The sequence below is a fragment of the Ranitomeya imitator genome, chromosome 6 (assembly GCF_032444005.1).
Source record: "Ranitomeya imitator isolate aRanImi1 chromosome 6, aRanImi1.pri, whole genome shotgun sequence".
Lineage (NCBI taxonomy): Eukaryota > Metazoa > Chordata > Amphibia > Anura > Dendrobatidae > Ranitomeya > Ranitomeya imitator.
In genome coordinates, this window is record NC_091287.1 from 59,564,620 (window position 1) to 59,585,025 (window position 20,406).

Sequence of the window (20,406 nt, forward strand, 5' to 3'; positions counted from 1 at the left end):
TTGCCTGGAAGTTCACTTCTTGGCTTTTAAATGGACAGACTGACTTCATTTTGCATTCTTCTAACTGTCATGGCACTCACACAATGCAGTTTGGCAATTTTCTTGCCGAGAAACCACTGTTGATGATGCTGTTTCTATTTTCTTTGGAAATCTTCATTTCTGCTCCTCAATTCAAACCAGTGATCTTTCAATTTGAAATACACCTTATAACACACTGAGCTATTAGGGAAAGTGAGGTTATAATTTGTAGCATGCAGGAAGAAAAAAGATTTTTCCACCACCAGGAGCAAAACAGTAACAATGCTGTGAGATGACAAGAATCTGCGTAACTAATCATATGCTAAATAGTTGCAAGCCAAATTTATCTATGAGATAGCCAAGATGTCTATAAAATGATGGTAGTCTCACAATCAAAGCCGTAGTGGATGGTGAGATATGGAGTCTCAAAGTCAAAAGTTCAAAACATTGTTACCCTTTTGATCGGCAGTGTGAATTTTGATTACTGACACGTTTGAGCTCTCATCTCTAGACAGGAAGTTTAGGGAGGAGAGGCAGTACAGCAGAGGTGACAGTGCTATGAGAGAAGGAAAACTTTTAGAAAGCTTTGTAATAGGACACAGCTAAACTCAGCTATGCTTTCCCTCCCAGAGCAATGACTGAAATGATCTTATCTGAAAAGTGTTAGTCATGTGTTCTACTCCCAGTACTCTCTAAACATGCACAAAGTTAGACCAGGAGATCAGGGCTCTGACAGGGCAACTGCAGCAGTTCAGCCTGGAGGTGGCAGATTTATGCACTGTCATTTTGCAGAACCCTAACACATCAGGTATGGGGACCATGACTCCCAAGCAACCCTTAGTAGAGCCGAAGACAGCATCACAGGACAGGTTCTCTGGGGGCATGACAAGTTTGTGGTTTTCAGGGAGACCTGTAAACTATACTTCAGGTTGGGTCCTTGTTCCTCAGGAATCAAGAAGCAATGGGTGAGGATAATATTCTCGCTCCTTCAGCCTGACCCGAACCATGGGCATTCTCTCTGCCATCTGACTCCCAGTTACTCCAGATGGTGGAGGAATTTTTTCTGGCATTGAGCAATATATATGATGACCCCAACCGCGTCTCCCTGACTGAGTCCACTCTGCGTCAGCTTCAGCAGGGAGACCAGCTGGCGGAGGAGTATTGCTATTGGTTTCGGAAGTGGTACACTGACACTAAGTATAATGACCCCACGCTCCATAGTCAGTTCTGTGAAGGGCTATCAGTAAGGGTGAAGGATACCTTAGCCCTGTATGAGATTCCAGCTTCCCTTGAGGCAGCCATGTCTCTGGCTATCCAGGTGGATCACCATCTTCACCAGAGACATAAAGAGACACCCAATGTGCGGGAGGTCCAGTTCCAAGGGAAACCTGGTCTGAGTCATCTGAGGAACCCATGCAGTTGGATGGGACAACTCATTCTGGAAAGCAGTCTCTTGTTTGGCGCAAAAGGGGAGTATGTTTTTACTGTGGTAGAAAGGGCCATTTTGTGGGCACATGTCCTTCCCTATCTCACGGTAAACAGTCGCCAGATAATTAAGGAGTCAGGGTTGCAGGGAGATTAGCAACCCTGGTCTACATATCTCCTCTGTGGGTAGGACACAATATTTCTGTCAGCTGAAATCCATCGGGGCAAAAATAAGGTAGTTATTTCTGGACAGTGGGGGTTAACTTGATCAATGCTAGGTTCGCCCAGGGCCTCAAACCACATACACTGTCCAAGTTCAGACCTTTACCCATAATCGCAATTTACTCTACAACCTTGAGACAAGGGTATTTTACTCAAGCCATCCAGGGTTTATATCTACAGGTAGGGGCCATGAACTCAGAAGGTATTGACTGTTATGTGCTAGAGGGTCCGCCCTCTCCTGTGGTTCTTAGACTTCATTGGCTCACTCTGCACAACCCTGTGGTAGATTGGCAGACTCGGGGGGTGGTAAAGTGGAGTGAGCATTTTTAAGGACACTGCTTGGGCACTCGGCTTGAAAGGGTGGATACCCAGTCTGTGCCAAAATACTTGTCAGACTTTGGGGATGTGTCCTCAGAGCAGGGATGCCAAGAACTTATGACTGTGCCATGTATATTGTTCCTGGGGCCAAGCTCCAAAATAGCAGGCTATATAATATGTCTGATATCAATTATCAAAAGGCTGACCATCATTTCCAAACAGAAATCAGGTGTGAACAGGTGTTTACTAAGAGTAACCATCTCTATGTATAACCAACAAATAAAGTAGCACTCTATAGCGCTATAGCATGCAAACATGAAATATGAAATTTGAATTGAATTACTGCACTAGAAAATATGAAAAATTGAGAATACTTACGTGCATAAATTAGCCAATTCATGTGTACCCAGCAGGCACGATAAGGCAATTCTCGTTGCTGGGAACCTATCTAATATGAATCCTCTCTTAGACTAAAGTCTACTTTCTATGGGAAGGTAGATACCCAGTCTGTGCTTAAATACCTGTCGGACATTGTGGATGTGTTCTCAGAGCAGGGGTGCCGAGAACTTCCTCCACATCGTCCTTATGACTGCACCGTAAATCCTGTCCCAGGGGCAAAGCTGCCAAATAGCAGACTATATAATATCTCTGGTCCAGAGAGACAGGCCATGAAAGACTATATCGCAGACCATCTTCATCCACCATAGCGGTGGGGTTTTTCTTTGTAAAGCAGAAAGACGGAGGGTTATGCCCCTGTCTAGATTTCCGCAAACTCAATCAGATCACATGCTGGAATCCGTATCCGCTCCCTCTCATCCTGGACCTCTTTAATCAGATTGTAGGAGCAAAATGGTTTTCTAATCTAGATCTCACTGGCCATATAATCTGATTCGTATTAAAGAGGGGGATGAGTGGAAGACAGCTTTCAATATGCCTGAGGGACACTATGAGAACCTTGTGATGCCATTTGGGTTGTCAAATGCTCCCGCTATACTTTTCTAAAAAAACTCATCTGCGGAGAGAAATTATGACATTAACAGGGAATTCTTGCCAATCAAGAGTGGCGTCATTTTCTGGAGTGGGCTGTGAACCAGTTCCTATACTACAAAAAGGTGTGGTTATCATAGCTATATGCCCCGATTTTGAAAAAGAAGTTGTTGACACTCAGAGGGACTCCCCTGCTGCCTGTTCATTGTTTGTTCTTGTGAATCTCCGTCTGAGAGTTCTTAGTGAACATCATGGCTCAGTCTTGGCTGGACATCCCAGCAATAAAGCCACCAGAGATCTTCTTAATCGTTGTTTTGGTGATCAAGGGTTCATCGGGAGTATGTGGCGGCCTGCAGTTTCTGTGAACATTCTAAAACCTCTCATACTCATCTGTCTGGGTCTTTCCAACCATTGGCTATTCCCAATAGACCTTAGACTATTTTATAGGTCAATCTTATCACTGATTTACCCATGTCAGCAGGTAATGCTGTAATTTTGGTGGTGGTGGTGGACAGATTCAGTAAAATGTCATATTTCATTGCGCTACCCACTTTACCTAACGCCAATACCTTGGCGCAAATTTTTATTAGTGAGTTAGTAAAATTATATGGGATCCCTACCAATATTGTGTATGACGAAGGGGTGCAGTTTATGTAAAAATTTTGGAGGGCATTTTGCACTCATTTGGGAGTCCACCTGTCGTTCTCTTCAGCATTCTCTTCAGCATTTCACCCGCAGTCTAATGGGCAAACTGAATGGGTTAACCAGAATCTTGACACTTATCTTAGGTGCTTTGTGTCCGAGAATCAGGAGGATTGGGTTACCTACTTACCTCTAGCTGAATTCGTGGTAAATAATCATTGTCCTGAGTTTACTGGTAAGTCCCAGTTTTTTGGGGGCATACTGGTTTCATCCTCAGTTCAGCTCATTTAATAGGAATCATTCTTCTGGATACCTGAAGAAGAACGAATGTCATCATCAATTACATTTGTGTGGCAAGGGGTTATTGATAATTTAAGGAAGATGGGGTCCAAATTTAAGAGTGTGGCTGATCAGAGACATTTGGTGGGTCCAGACCTGTGTGTTGGTGACTTGGTGTGGTTGTCCTCAAGAAATATTAAGTTGAAGGTTCCCTCTTGGAAATTGGGTCCCAGGTTCAACAGTCCTTATAAGACTGTGACCGTTGTCAATCCCCTAGCATTCCACCTTGCCGCCCACTTTTAGGATCCATAATATGTTGATGTGTTGATCTCTACTCAAAAAATATGGTGCATCCTCTGTACCATCATTGCTACTGCCATCTCCAGTTATTGTGATGGAAATTTGGAATTTCAAATATCCAAGATCGTTGATTCTCGCTTAGTTAGTTAGTTGCTTCAGTATCTGGTACACTGGAAGGGATACGGTCCTGAAGAAAGAATGTGGGTACCAGCATCTGACATCCATGTGGGCAGTCTTTTACGTCACACATAAACCTAGTTCTGAGGTTCTGGAGGTCTTTCTTAGAAGGAGAGTAATGTCATGGGTTTACCGAGACAGAGAGGAGCCAGAAGACCGCAAAATCTTATTTCTCCTACTCCTGCACTGATTAGAAGCACGTCATCTTCTTATTAAACGGTGTAAATTTCTTTTGGCAGTGCAGGGGTTAATCTGCTCTGTTGAGAGCATCTAGAACATTTAGGCCCTGGCTAGAACTCATTGTCAGAGTAGCTTATGCTGCATGTCTGCAGGTTATTGTTGGTGATTATTGGAGAAAGGTGTTGGGTGAATTTATCTGTGACTGTTGCTAGGTTTTGAGTGTGTGATAATTCCCTTTCTTCTCCTACTTTGGTTTAACCCCATCCTGCACTAACTGGTGCATTCCTCTGTTGTATGTGTGAGTATGTTTGGTATTTTTTGTTGCCCCTGTTCGTATTACCTTGTTAGTCTAGTTGGTGAATTACAGTACACTACTACTCTCCTCTTCTCTGGGTGGGGGAATGGTACAGACTGAGAGCAGATTCAGGAGCTAAGGCATAGTACGTAGCCCCGTCTTCTTTAGCATCAGAAGTAATCCGGGGAACAGGGCGAGTTAAGGTGCCCCTAGCGTTAGGCACAGGGAAGGAGCCCCTGGTCCCAGCACACCCAACTACAGAGTTGTGATACTATGCATAGTGGATTGCTCAATGTTAATTATTTACCTCCATCTGCCTGGGTAAACAAGTCATTAAATGACTGCCAATCAGTAAATGTTTATTGATCGGTCATAATGCACCATTGATTGGTCTGGATAAACGGACCTATAGTCTCCATCTTTGTAGCAGACCTTACTTTGTCATCCTGCCGTCCGATGTTTTTCAAATTATTACGGGCCCTAACTAGTGTATCCAGCAGAGAGACTCACACTTTCTGATCTTTAAAAAATACTTTTCAGGAGTCTCATTATCATGACAGACAGGAATACAAGAAACCTTTATAGAGTAGATAACACAGGATTCACTATGTACAGTATCTGATGTCACATGTCACCTCCCTCCTCATTCTTTATAATTAATTTTGCCCAGATTGGAGTATGCTCAAATTTGAAGCTCCAATGGATCCTATACAAACCAATGTGCCCAACAAGAAGTAGAAATATAACATTAGACTTAGTGCCCAGATGGAAAATTGCAGGATTTTTTATTATTTTTTCTCTATTGATCATAGATAAAAAACATAAAATATTTTCAAAAATTGTAAAAAATATATTTATCATAAAAGCAATAGTCTTGTCAGCCATTGTCTTTGATGAAAATGCATTCACTTTAAATATTTATGTCATTGGTAATCATCAATAAGGTTGTGAATGGGGAATATGCAGGTGAAGTCTATGAAATGACACATCATATATATATAAAAGATGTATTGTAATGACAGCAAGTGTTTTTTTCCCTTTTACACTTAGGTACAAGCAGTGCGGAGGTAAAGGAAAACCGAAATGTTAGAAATCGAGAGGACCTAGCTTTATCTATAGAAAGACCGAAGGTTGGATCAGCCAGTCTTAAACGAAAGAGACCACTGGAGGAAGGAAATGGTGGTCATTTCTGCAAACTACAGATAATACTAAAGAAACTATCATGGTCAGTAACACCAAAAAATGCCCTTGTCCAACTTCACGAACTAAAGCCTGATCTGCAATACAAAATAGTTTCCCAAACTGGCCCTGTGCACGCTCCTGTGTTCTCAGTAGCCGTGGAAGTTAATGGACTCACTTTTGAGGGCAGTGGACCTACAAAAAAGAAAGCAAAGATGAGGGCAGCCGAGTTGGCACTGAAATCATTTGTTCAGTTTCCGAATGCTTGTCAAGCACACTTTGCAATGGGAAACTGCATCAACCCATCGACTGACTTCACATCTGACCAGGCAGACTTCCCAGACACTCTGTTCAAGGAGTTTGAACCATCTACACACAGCGAGCACTTCCCAGGCTGCAGCCCAGTTAGTAATGAATTGCTTTCCAGTGCATATCGACATGGGAGATTAGTCTGTCACACATTGGATTTAATGGGCCATGCTAAACAAAGCAAGCACAAGATGGCATCCCCAGCTGAGAGTGAGAAGAACCCAGTGGTGATGCTAAATGAGCTGAGACCCGGGCTGAGGTATGTTTGCCTTTCAGAAACTGTGGAGAAGCAGCACATGAAACGTTTTGTAATGGCAATGAGAGTTGATGGGAGGACATTTGAAGGTTCAGGACGTAGCAAGAAGTTGGCCAAAGCCCAGGCCGCACAGGAGGCACTACAGGCACTCTTTAATATTCAGCTGACCAGCCACATACCCAACAGGAGTAAATATAACCACTTATCACAGGTAAGAGATCATGGCCTAGACTTAGGTTAAAAACAACATGTGATTCAATTCATTTCTCAGATACGTTTCTTCAGTGATGCTGTTCCTTGTCTTACATGTTAAATGTCGGTGCTCGAAAATAGAGAATCATTACACAACACCAAAATGATGATCATAATCCTAGTTGTCTTATGTATATGATTTACTGTGTTGGTCATATTTTCTCTATTCCACATATGTTACTATGCAGGTTCAGTAAATTTGCATATACATTAATCAGCCATAACATTAAATGCATGTGGCCTCTCAAGTTGTGAAAATACATCTGATTACTTATGAAGGTCATGGACTCCACAGAAATTCTGAGGGTGACCTGTGCTATCTGTCATTAAGATGTTAACAGTAAATTCTTTAAAGAGGTCCTGTCACCAGTTATTTTGTGGCCAATTTTTGCTCTTATTTTATTTCTGCTGATTCCCTGAGTAATACCTTTTCATTTTTTTTAAATCCGCCATACAGTTCTAGAGATATGGACTTTTTATTTGGTGCTAATTTTTTTGGTATTTACTAGGGGGTGTGACTCACAGGGCAAATATGCAGAGGAGCCTAAAGACACGCCCCAGAGCATCCTGCGAGTTACTCCCCCTTTTAAAGATCATAAAAATTTGTATTCAGATTTCTGGAACCGTGTGACGAATTTTGAAAAAAATAAAACTTGGCAAACTCAGAGGAGTAGCAATAATAAATTTATGAACAAAAATTGGCTACTTTTGACCCTGTGACTTGTCACCTATAAATCCCATAAATTCTGATGGAACTTCCATGGATTGACCTTGTGTTTCCAACTCATCCCACAGATGATCAAACTGAGATCTGTCTAATTTTTTTTTTTTTTTAAACTTGAATTTTTTTTCATATTTATCAAGCCAATAATTCTGAGTTAAAGCTGTATTCGTGCCATCACTGCGTTGGTATTTCTTCAGTTTCAGTATGAAAATTTCACCCAATTATTTTGGTTCAATGTCTGCATAAACCTTGGTTCATTGATTTGCATTCTAAAGAGTGATCTTTGTACCAGACAGTGTATGGTAAGCTAATGTAGGGTAATATATGTGCTCATCTGAGAGTTTCCAGCAGCAACCTGCAGAATTGTTAATTCAGCTCTGGAGTATAATGCAGGACAGGATTCCTACGTGTTTGCTAACAGATTGAGTGGCTGAACCAGTTTTAACTGTAGTGAATATTGACTTTTCGGATAGATATTTTTATTATGTTTCTGTTGTTATTATTATGTCATTTTATGGTTATATTTTTAATTTTTACAATGGGATTCAAGAAGTATTGTTTCTCCTTGCAGAGAGTGACATGTTAAGCATGTCGAGGTGAGGAGACTTAAAGCTGCAATGCTTCTCTGGGAAATATGCAAATTGTCTCTTCAGAGAGGAAGAGAACTAGTGCCACCTATTGGAAGTAGCAATCCTAACAGTCAATGTCGACCCTTCAACGAGCCTTGTCACATGACTTAGGATAAAAGCCAAACCAGAATCTCAATTTGCAGACACTGTGATCTCCACTTTGCACAGACGAGGGGCAGTACCCCGAAACACATCGTCTGCAAATAGAGATTCTGGTTTGGCTATTATCCTAAGTCATGTGACAAGGCTCGTTAAAGGGTCGACATTGACTGTTAGGATTGCTACCTCCAATAGGTGGCACTAGAGTTCTAGTCCTCTTCCTCTCTGAAGAGACAATTTGCATAATTTTTATCATAAAACCAGTACAATTTAAGTCATATAGTTCTAAAATACTAAATGGTAACCGGATCCCTCTGAAATTGACGGAGTCTCTGATATTTAACCAAACATACACAGGCAGCTTGGGAAATATGTTCTGATATTTGCTCCTGTTTGAAATTGTAGCAACATTTATACCACAAAGCTGCCCGAGTCGTAAATTAATTTACACCTATCTGACAAGGTGTAAATAACTGAGAATTTGTACTCTCTTTTTCTTGTCTGAGCTGCTCAGCTAATGGAACCATCTTAATTAATTTCAAAGAATTACAAGCAAATGTACATAACGAACCCATGTGAGCAGGTAAACATCTCTATTAATGCAGGTGGCATCTAACACTAGAAAAAGCAAGACCGATAGAAAGTGCACAGCACGGCTGGTATATATAGATACAGAGGCAGACATCCCGCCAGGCAACTGATACAGGTGCTCAAACGCCAGGTCATGATGCTGATCTGTGAAATTCCGAATGGGGTTTGCTAACATTGATGTTCTTTTCTAAGTTTCATACACAGGATGCTGCAGTGTTTGTCACCTCCTAAGTAGGCTCTCCACCAATGGCACATGATGGTGGTGGAGCAACCCATCCAGCACATGACAGTGCTCAAGAGATTCTTTCATATATGCAATTAATTGTCAACTTATTCTTATAGCTTTCATAGTTTTTTAGGTTGAAGGTAGATTTAAAGGGGAATTCCCATCTCCAAGATCCTATCCCAATATGTAGTAGGTGTAATAATAATAACATTAGCAAATGCCTCCAATTTGAAAAATTTTGTATAATTTCCTCACGAGCAGGCATTGCAGGACCTTAGGTATCTATGGTTATGACCACTAGCAACTAGCTGTCACTATATCAGTGGCAGTAACCATGGATACCTAAGGTCCTGCAATGCCTGCACTTGAGGAAAGAGACATTGCGAATCAGTAAAATTATGCTACATTTCCAATATATACACATGTGTGTGTGTACATGAGGAGTGCCGAATCTTTGCCCCTAAATAGATAGATAGATAGTAATAGATAGATAAATAGATAGATAGATAGTAGATAAAAATAAAAAAAGATTGAGGCAGCACACCACTAGTGATGAGCGAGTGTACTCGTTGCTCGGGTTCTCCCGAGCACGCTCGAGTGACCTCCGAGTATTTGTTATTGCTCGGAGATATAGTTTTCATCGCCTCAGTTGCATGATTTACGGCTTCCAGATAAGCTGAGTACATGTGAGGAATGCCTGTTTGTTAGGGAATTCCCACATGTATTCAGCTTATCTGGAATCCGTAAATCATGCAACTGAGGCGATGAAAACTATATCACCGAGCAATAACAAATACTCGGAGGTCACCTGAGCGTGCTCTGGAAAACCCGAGCAACGAGTATACTCGCTCATCACTACACACCACATTACAGTTGAAAAAAGTGCTCTTTAACGGCCCATATGGCGACGTAGATAGATAGATAGATAGATATGAGATAGATAGATATGAGATAGATAGATAGATAGATAGATAATAGATAGATAGATAGATAATAGATAGATAGATAGATATGAGATAGATAGATAGATAGATAGATAGATAGATAGATAGATAGATAGATAGATAGATAGATAGATAATAGATAGATAGATAGATAGATAGATAGATAGATAATAGATAGATAGATAGATAGATAGATAGATAGATAGATAGATAGATAGATAGATAATAGATAATAGATAGATAGATATAAGATAGATAGATAATAGATAGATAGATAGATAGATAATAGATAGATAGATAGATAGATAGATAGATATGAGATAGATAGATAGATAGATAATAGATAGATAGATAGATAGATAGATAGATAGATAGATAGATAGATAATAGATAGATAGATAGATAGATAGATAATAGATAGATAGATAGATAATAGATAGATAGATATAAGATAGATAGATAATAGATAGATAGATAGATAGATAGATAGATAGATAGATATGGGATAGATAGATAGATACATAGATAGATATGAGATAGATAGATAGATAGATAGATAGATAGATAGATAGATGATAGATAGATAGATAGATAGATAGATAGATAGATAGATAGATAGATAGATAGATAGACAAAAATAGTTGGCAGCACTCAATAGATAATTTCATGCTAAAAAACTGGTGTATTTATTAGCCCAAAAGAAAAGTTGACTCAAGAGCAGGTGAGCCTTTGTAAAGCTTTTTTCATGGAAATTGCTATTGAATGTTGCTCACTTGTCTTGCTTTTTTATGTACCGTAGGCTGGGGGATAACAACTTGTGAACTAGCACCTATACTTTTCTTTGTGCTGCTTCATTTTTTCAATTAGACAGATGGATAAATTATGGGTAGATAGATAGATAGATAGATAGATAGATAGATAGATAGATAGATAGATAGATAGATAGATGTAATCCATTACATGCAGGATCATAGATGACTTTGCAGGTCCAAAGAATTTTGCTCCTCAGCTCAAGTTCCCATTTTGTCCCCTGGCATGATTGTCCGCATCCGAATGATTAGTTGGGATGTGATCACTTATGTAATACACTGATATTTCCCCCTTTAAAACAGTCACATCATAATATAATTGCAATTACAGACAATGATCCTACACATTTCGAGGTCTCGGCACCAACAATCTCACGCTGTGTACACACAGTCCTCCTTCTACAAACACCACATTTGCAGAGATTAGTGGCGTGTCAGTCTTTGTCCTAGGGCGGCATATTTCCATCTCTTAAATGCCATATTTAAAGTTCATAAAAATCACTCAGAAGAAATCATCACTGTACTAAGTATTTACTGGTGTGTCAGTGTAAATGTGAGCTTGCTAAATGCTAATGAATGTTGATGAGTTAAAAGAGGGCATAAGATCTCATTTCATCAGATGATAATATGCAGACGTGATTTAGAGTTTGATTTACAAGCAGTTTTTAATTAAGAAAGTGAGTGTAAAAGATGGCGGAGGAGCCCACGGTGCCAGAGGAGCCTGTTTGGATTTTAAATTTAGATTTAACTATTACAGTGCCGAGCCGCGTGTGCACAGATGCTGAGAAAAGATGGAGAGGATGTACAGCAGACTTCGGAACGTCATATTTTTTATGAAAGGGGGTTTTCTTTCCTATAAGTTTTTCATAAATTTACAAGAGACAAAAAAGTAAACATTAGTGATCTGCTTACGTGCGCGGATAAGGTGTTATCTGAGCATGCTCTTGTGCTAACCAAGTGTATTCCGCGTGCTCGAAAAATATGTTCGAGTCCCCGCAGCTGCATGTCTCTCGGCTGTTTGACAGCTGCAACGCATGCAGGGATTGTCTGTTAGGCAGCTGCTGGGAATCGAACATATTTTTTGAGTACGCCAAAGACTCTCGGTTAGCACACAAGCATGCTCAGATAACACCTTATCCATTAGCCCATCACTATTCAACTTCTTATAAATAGCATTTGTAGTTTTTGAAAACTCAAAATTATGGAATACTGAAGTTGTGAATGTGTTTTAAGGTGTTTTTTAGACTTTTGGATAGAAATATATATTTTTTTAATTTCACTAAAAAATGTAAAAAAAAATGTTTTTTCATTTGCCCAGACATGTCTATTCTAGTAAATATTTGTATTCCCAATTCTAGAGGCTCTTTAGTATTCCTCTGCTAGTACTCCTGGAAATGTATGAATAATGTGACAAGTGAGCGATACCATTCCTCTTGTCAATAGGGTACGTCACTATACGGATTCACATTTGCAGCAATCCTTGGACTATTCATATGTGTTAGATTTAGCCAGTTCTAGATTAACTCCCCCCTTCAACCCTAAAGGTCCTGAAAGTTTTGCGTAAAGGGTCATAATGTCATTGTTTAAGTTCACAATTGTGTGCGGAATAATTTGATAACATATTTTTATTTGTTAGACTGTAATGTCCATTTTTTCTACGTAGATTTAAAGGGAACCTGTTAGGTTGGATAAGGTTAAGGTCACATTAGCATTCAAGGGCTTTGCGGAGGGCTGCGTACGTCCTCCGTTAAGCCCTGCCTACTTCCGCATACTTCTGCATGCGTCCTGCGTACCTATCTTTAACATTGGGTACGCAGGACATGCGGATGTATGCAGAGGCATTGTTTTGACGCGCCCGCTGACTGCACGGGAACGCAACACGTTGCGTTTTGTGCAGACGTTGGGCACGTCAAAACGATGCATCCGCATACATCCGCATGTCCTGCGTACCCAATGTTAAAGATAGGTACGCAGGACGCATGCAGAAGTATGCGGAAGTAGGCAGGGCTTAACCAGGGTGGCAGGGAGGCAAATGCCCCCTGGGCCGCTCCCCCTGGCACACATGTCGACGCCGGGACCCATGAGCTTAGGCTGCCGTCACACTAGCAGTATTTGGTCAGTATTTTACATCAGTATTTGTAAGCCAAAACCAGGAGTGGGTGATAAATGCAGAAGTGGTGATATGTTTCTATTATACTTTTCCTCTATTTGTTCCACTCCTGGTTTTGGCTTACAAATACTGATGTAAAATACTGACCCAATACTGATAGTGTGACGGCAGCCTTACTCTGAGCTATGTGCATGGCCGTCTTTTACCATGACAGCTGTGCAGCTCCAACTCCCTCCACCGTCCACCCTCCCTGGACTTCTGGTCAGGTGACATGGTTGTAGCTAGAATGTATGGGCTCCCTGCAGGTCCTGGCTACAGCCCATACATTCTAGCCATCTCAGTAGTGAATGTGCTAGAATGTGTGGGCTCCTTTCAGGTCCTCTCAGCAGCCCATACATTCTAGTTGATTCACTGCTGAAAATGATGCAATGTATGGGCTCCTCCCAGGTATAGCATCTTCCGTGACAAGAAGAGGGATCGCTTGTGAGGTAAGTATGAAAATTTTTTTTTCTTTATAAAATGAATTAAATGGGTGAAGGGGGGCTGCAAATGATGAAAGGGGGGCTGCCAATCATGGAGGAGGGCTGAAAATGATGGAGGGGCTGCCAATGATGGAAGGGGGGCTGCAAATGAGGAAAGGGGGGATGCCAATGATGGAGGGGGTGCTGCAAATGATGGAGGGGGTGCAACAAATGATGGAGGCGGTGCTGCAAATGATGGAGGGAGGCTACAAATAATGGAGAGGGTGCTACAAATGATGGAGGGGGTGCAACAAATGATGGAGGGGGTGCTACAAATGATGGAGGGGTGCTGCAAATGATGGAGAGGGTGCTGCAAATGATGGAGGGGGTGCTGCAAATGATGGAGGGGGTGCTGCAAATGATGGAGGGAGGCTACAAATAATGGAGAGGGTGCTACAAATGATGGAGGGGGTGCAACAAATGATGGAGGGGGTGCTACAAATGATGGAGGGGTGCTGCAAATGATGGAGAGGGTGCTGCAAATGATGGAGGGGGTGCTGCAAATGATGGAGGGGGTGCAACAAATGATGGAGGGGGTGCAACAAATGATGGAGGGGGTGCTGCAAATGATGGAGAGGGTGCTGCAATTGATGGAGGCTACAAATAATGGAGGGGGTGCTACAAATGATTAAAGGGGGCTGCAAATGATGAAAGGGGGCTGCCAATGATGGAGGGGGTGCTGCAAATGCTGGAGGGAGGCTGAAAATGATGGAGGGAGGCTGCAAAAGATGGAGGGGGTGCTACAAATGATGAAAGGGGGGCTGCCAATGATGGAGGGGGGGTGCTGCAAATGATGGAGGGGGTGCAACAAATGATGGAGGGGGTGCAACAAATGATGGAGGGGGTGCTGCAAATGATGGAGAGGGTGCTGCAATTGATGGAGGGAGGCTACAAATAATGGAGGGGGTGCTACAAATGATTAAAGGGGGCTGCAAATGATGAAAGGGGGCTGCCAATGATGGAGGGGGGTGCTGCAAATGCTGGAGGGAGGCTGAAAATGATGGAGGGGGTGCTACAAATGATGGAGGGGGTGCTACAAATGATGGAGGGAGGCTGCAAATGATGGAGGGGGTGCTGCAAATGATGGAGAGGGTGCTGCAATTGATGGAGGCTACAAATAATGGAGGGGGTGCTACAAATGATTAAAGGGGGCTGCAAATGATGAAAGGGGGCTGCCAATGATGGAGGGGGGTGCTGCAAATGCAGGAGGGAGGCTGAAAATGATGGAGGGGTTGCTACAAATGATGGAGGGGGTGCTGCAAATGATTGAGGGAGGCTGCAAAAGATGGAGGGGGTGCTACAAATGATGAAAGGGGGGCTGCCAATGATGGAGGGGGGGTGCTGCAAATGATGGAGGGGGTGCTGCAAATGATGGAGGGACGCTGCAAATGATGGAGGGGGTGCTACAAATAATGGAGGGGGAGCTGCAAATGATGGAGGGGTGCTGCAAATGATGGAGGGGTGCTGCAAATGATGGAGGGGGTGCTGCAAATGGTGGAGGGGTGCTGCAAATGATGGAGGAGGGCTGCCAATGATGGAGGGAGGCTGCAAATGATGGAGGGGGTGTTGCAAATGATGGAGGGGTGCTGCAAATGATGGAGGAGGGCTGACAATGATGATGGGGGCGGCAAATTATAAAGGGGGCTGAAAATGATGGAAGGGGCTGCCAATGATGGAGGGTGCTGCGAATGATGGAAAGGTGGCTGTCAATGATGGAGGGGGTGCTGCCAGTGATGGAGGGGGTGCTTCCAATGATGGAGTGGGTGCTGCAAATGATGGAGGGGGCTGCCAATGAAGGAAGGGGGCTTCAAATGATGGAGGGGGTTCTGCAAATGATGAAGGGGGGGCTGCAAATGATAAAGGGGCTGCAAATGATGGAGGGGGTGCTGCAGTTTGCAAATCATGATGGAGTGGGGACTGCAAATGATGGAGGGGGGCTGCAAATGATGATGTGAGGGAGGGGACGGGCTGCACATGAATAAAAGGGGACTGCATGATGAAGTGGGGGAGAATGAGGGACTGCAAATGATGAAGTGAAGGGGAAGGGGGACAGCGAATGATGACGTGAGGGGGACTGCAATTGATAAAGTGAGGGACGGGGACAGCAATTGAATTGAAGGTGGGGGATGGGGAGAGCAAATGAGGACCTGGGGGAGGGCAAACAATGATGAATTTTCAGGGTGGTGGGAGTAAATGATGTATTGAATGTGGGGTGAGAGCAGATGATAATGAATAGAGGGTGTGGTGGAAGAGAGAGAAGACATGACAATGAATTGGGGCAGAAGGGGCATGTAAATTTAATGAATCGGGGAGAGGGAGGCACATAGAGGGGGACGTGGAGGATGCAGTGACTGGTAATGAATTGGGGAAGAGTAGAGGGGCTAATTAATGTATATATTTATTAGGTGGGGAAAATGGCTGTTTATAGTTGGTGGGGGCTCAGTGGTGAATTATAATTTATATTTGGAATGGTGGATTGCATAATAACCAATTACATATTAATGGTGGGTGCACATCTGTATTCAGATGTGTAGTGTAGAAGAAAGGGAAAAAGTGGAGAATATGCTCTGGAAACTGGACTCTAGGTAACTATGTGTTATTTTATGCAGAGACGAGTCCTGCCTGGAAGAAAAGCTGGCAGTCTGCTCTGGATGAAGAAGAAAAGAAAGATAAGGTACTTCAGCTAGAGATATCACTGGTGAGTCAGTGTGTTATCTGTACACTGACACTATACACTCTATTACCTGTTCACTGTACACTATATACAGAGCTCCTGTATATAATGTCACTGGTGATCACTGTATTACCTATACACTAACATATACAGAGCTCCTGTGTATATTGTCACTGGTAATCACTGTGTTACCTGTACAATGACAGTATAAACATACCTCCTATGTATAATATCACTGGTGATCTCCATATTACCTGTACACTGACACTATATACAGAGCTCCTGTGTATAATGTCACTGGTGATCACTGTATTATTTGTACATTGACACTATATACAGAGCTCCTGTGTATAATGTCACTGGTGATTACTGTATTACCTGCACACTGACACTGTATACAGAGCTCCTGTGTATAATGTCACTGGTGATCACTCTATTACCTGTACATTATACACTATATACAGAGCTCCTGTGTATAATGGCATTAGTGTTGTGTTCTTTTATTAATGATCAGTATTGTAGTATTCGTTCACTATGTGGTGTATATGACAGTGCCTACTGCATGTGTTGGGGGACACTCGCTTAGCAACAGGATTCAGTCACACAGGCACGATTTTCTCTTTTAAACAGTCCATGCGGTTTATTTTGCAGTCATAAACTACATCATACACAGTTCATTATATACTTCATGGAACAAAATAGGCACCAACAGAGGACATTAAGTTGCAGCTTTAACTTAGATACTTCATATACGGCTTTAGCTCACAGTTCAGACACTACACCCGCCTGTCCTCTTTGACTAGTTCCCGGGGGTGTCCGTACGCTGTATCAATGTTTCCCTTCATATAGGGCACACGATATTAGTTCGCAGTCTCTAAACACACCGGGCCTCACTTCGTCAAGTTACCGTGGGAGACCACACAGTTCGTTACTGACGCTCGTCAGTGCACACAGTTCCCCCACTCTGGGTTACCTTCCAGGAGCTCCTGCTCCACCCACTGACTCCTTGTCAGTCCTCTCTCTTCTGTTGTGAATTCTGCTCTTGAGCTCCCTCCGGTGGTTGTTGATGGTAATGCAGTTGTTCCTGAGCAGCAGTCTTGGACAGGTGTTTCTGCTAATTGCAGGTCTGACTGGGGTATTTAGCTTTGCAGGACTCATTAGTCCTTAGCTAGGTCAATGTTCCTTTGTTGGTCATCAGCCTGGCCTCTCCTGCTTGCTGTCAATTCAGCTAAGATAAGTGTTTGCTTCATTTTTTAGACACACTGCTGTGTGTTTATTTTCTGTGCTGATCTTGTTTCTATTTTGTTCCTGCTAGACTGTGCCTGATGTTTTTCTCAGTCTAGTTAGATTCGCTGGAGTCGCAGATATACTCTCCACATCTTTAGTTAGGTGGTGGAGTTTTTGTATTTTTCTGCTGTGGATATTTTGTAGTGTTTTGTGCTGACCGCATAGTATCCTGTACTATCCTTTCCTATCTAGGTAGAAGTGGCCTCCTTTGCTTATCCCTGTTTTCTGTCTGCTTGTGTCTTTTCCTCTCCTACTCACAGTCATTATTTGTGGGGGGCTACCTAGTCTTTGGGGGTCTACTCTGAGGCAAGAGAGTTTTCCTATTTCCATCTTTAGGAATATTTAGTTCTCAGGCTGTGTCGAGGTGTCTAGGTCTGGTTAGGCACACCCCACGGCTACTTCTAGTTGCTGATAGGATCAGGGTTTGCGGTCAGTAAAGTTACCACTGCTCCAGCGAAGGTCATTTCATGCTGCTCCAAGGCCACCTGATCATAACACTTTCCCAGGGAAGCTGCCGAACAATCCCGGACAATGCCTTGCTCATGAGGTCACCTGACAGTCCAGATCCTCAGACAGGCTGTAGCTCCCCCAATGCAGTGCCATTGCAGACTCTGCATACAAGGCCACTCCATGCGCTATTCAGGAAGTCCTACTCCCAGGATCTTCCAACACAGGATGTGCTATTCAGGAAGTCCTACTCCCAGGAACTTCCAACACAGGCCTTCAGATCCAAGGCCTCTCAGTGCGCTATTCAGGGATTCGATCCTACTCCCAGGATCTCCCACCACACAAGCCTTCAGGTCCACGGCCTCTCAGTGTGCTATTAAGGGATCTGATCCTACTCCCAGGATCTCCCAACACACAAGCCTTCAGGTCCACGGCCCCTCAGTACGCTATTCAGGGATCTGGTCCACACACACAGGACCTCCCAACACACAAGCCTTCAAGACCTACACACTCACCATCATGTGACCACCATGGTCACATTATATATCTGCAACCCCTCCCCTGGGTGGGAGGTGTGTGTGTGTTTAGTCAGACCCGCCCAGCTCTCCAACTAACCCTGCAAGCCTCCCTTTACAAACTATACAAATACTTGTGGGACCACAGGTCCCCGAACAACAACATTACTAGAAGAAGAGGGGACGGGAAGAAAAACATTAGACTCGAACAAAGACGACCCAGGAAAACATACTCAGAAGGGAGGTAAGAACATTTCTAAAACAATCCACAGTGAGGAGATTGGAACAAAACAAAATCCTCTAAACTGCATGCTCGCAAACGCCAGAAGCCTGACAAACAAGATGGAAGAACTAGAAGCAGAAATATCTACAGGTAACTTTGACATAGTGGGAATAACCGAGACATGGTTAGATGAAAGCTATGACTGGGCAGTTAACTTACAGGGTTACAGTCTGTTTAGAAAGGATCGTAAAAATCGGAGAGGAGGAGGGGTTTGTCTCTATGTAAAGTCTTGTCTAAAGTCCACTTTAAGGGAGGATATTAGCGAAGGGAATGAGGATGTCGAGTCCATATGGGTTGAAATTCATGGAGGGAAAAATGGTAACAAAATTCTCATTGGGGTCTGTTACAAACCCCCAAATATAACAGAAAGCATGGAAAGTCTACTTCTAGAGCAGATAGATGAAGCTGCAACCCATAATGAGGTCCTGGTTATGGGGGACTTTAACTACCCGGATATTAACTGGGAAACAGAAACCTGTGAAACCCATAAAGGCAACAGGTTTCTGCTAATAACCAAGAAAAATTATCTTTCACAATTGGTGCAGAATCCAACCAGAGGAGCAGCACTTTTAGACCTAATACTATCTAATAGACCTGACAGAATAACAAATCTGCAGGTGGTTGGGCATTTAGGAAATAGCGACCACAATATTGTGCAGTTTCACCTGTCTTTCACTAGGGGGACTTGTCAGGGAGTCACAAAAACATTGAACTTTAGGAAGGCAAAGTTTGAACAGCTTAGAGATGCCCTTAATCTGGTAGACTGGGACAATATCCTCAGAAATAAGAATACAGATAATAAATGGGAAATGTTTAAGAACATCCTAAATAGGCAGTGTAAGCGGTTTATACCTTGTGGGAATAAAAGGACTAGAAATAGGAAAAACCCAATGTGGCTAAACAAAGAAGTAAGACAGGCAATTAACAGTAAAAAGAAAGCATTTGCACTACTAAAGCAGGATGGCACCATTGAAGCTCTAAAAAACTATAGGGAGAAAAATACTTTATCTAAAAAACTAATTAAAGCTGCCAAAAAGGAAACAGAGAAGCACATTGCTAAGGAGAGTAAAACTAATCCCAAACTGTTCTTCAACTATATCAATAGTAAAAGAATAAAAACTGAAAATGTAGGCCCCTTAAAAAATAGTGAGGAAAGAATGGTTGTAAATGACGAGGAAAAAGCTAACATATTAAACACCTTCTTCTCCACGGTATTCACGGTGGAAAATGAAATGCTAGGTGAAATCCCAAGAAACAATGAAAACCCTATATTAAGGGTCACCAATCTAACCCAAGAAGAGGTGCGAAACCGGCTAAATAAGATTAAAATAGATAAATCTCCGGGTCCGGATGGCATACACCCACGAGTACTAAGAGAACTAAGTAATGTAATAGATAAACCATTATTTCTTATTTTTAGTGACTCTATAGCGACAGGGTCTGTTCCGCAGGACTGGCGCATAGCAAATGTGGTGCCAATATTCAAAAAGGGCTCTAAAAGTGAACCGGAAATTATAGGCCAGTAAGTCTAACCTCTATTGTTGGTAAAATATTTGAAGGGTTTCTGAGGGATGTTATTCTGGATTATCTCAATGAGAATAACTGTTTAACTCCATATCAGCATGGGTTTATGAGAAATCGCTCCTGTCAAACCAATCTAATCAGTTTTTATGAAGAGGTAAGCTATAGACTGGACCACGGTGAGTCA

General features: G+C 42.5%; 1 protein-coding gene across 1 annotated transcript in view; it reads left to right on the top strand.

Annotated features, from left to right (window-relative positions):
- ADARB2 (adenosine deaminase RNA specific B2 (inactive)) overlaps positions 1-20,406 on the top strand; it is an 808,988-nt gene that overhangs the window by 540,584 nt on the left and 247,998 nt on the right. The window contains exon 5 of the mRNA XM_069729698.1: positions 5,894-6,798. Within this exon, the coding sequence (XP_069585799.1) occupies positions 5,894-6,798 (905 nt within the window). The remainder of the gene's footprint in view (positions 1-5,893; positions 6,799-20,406) is intronic.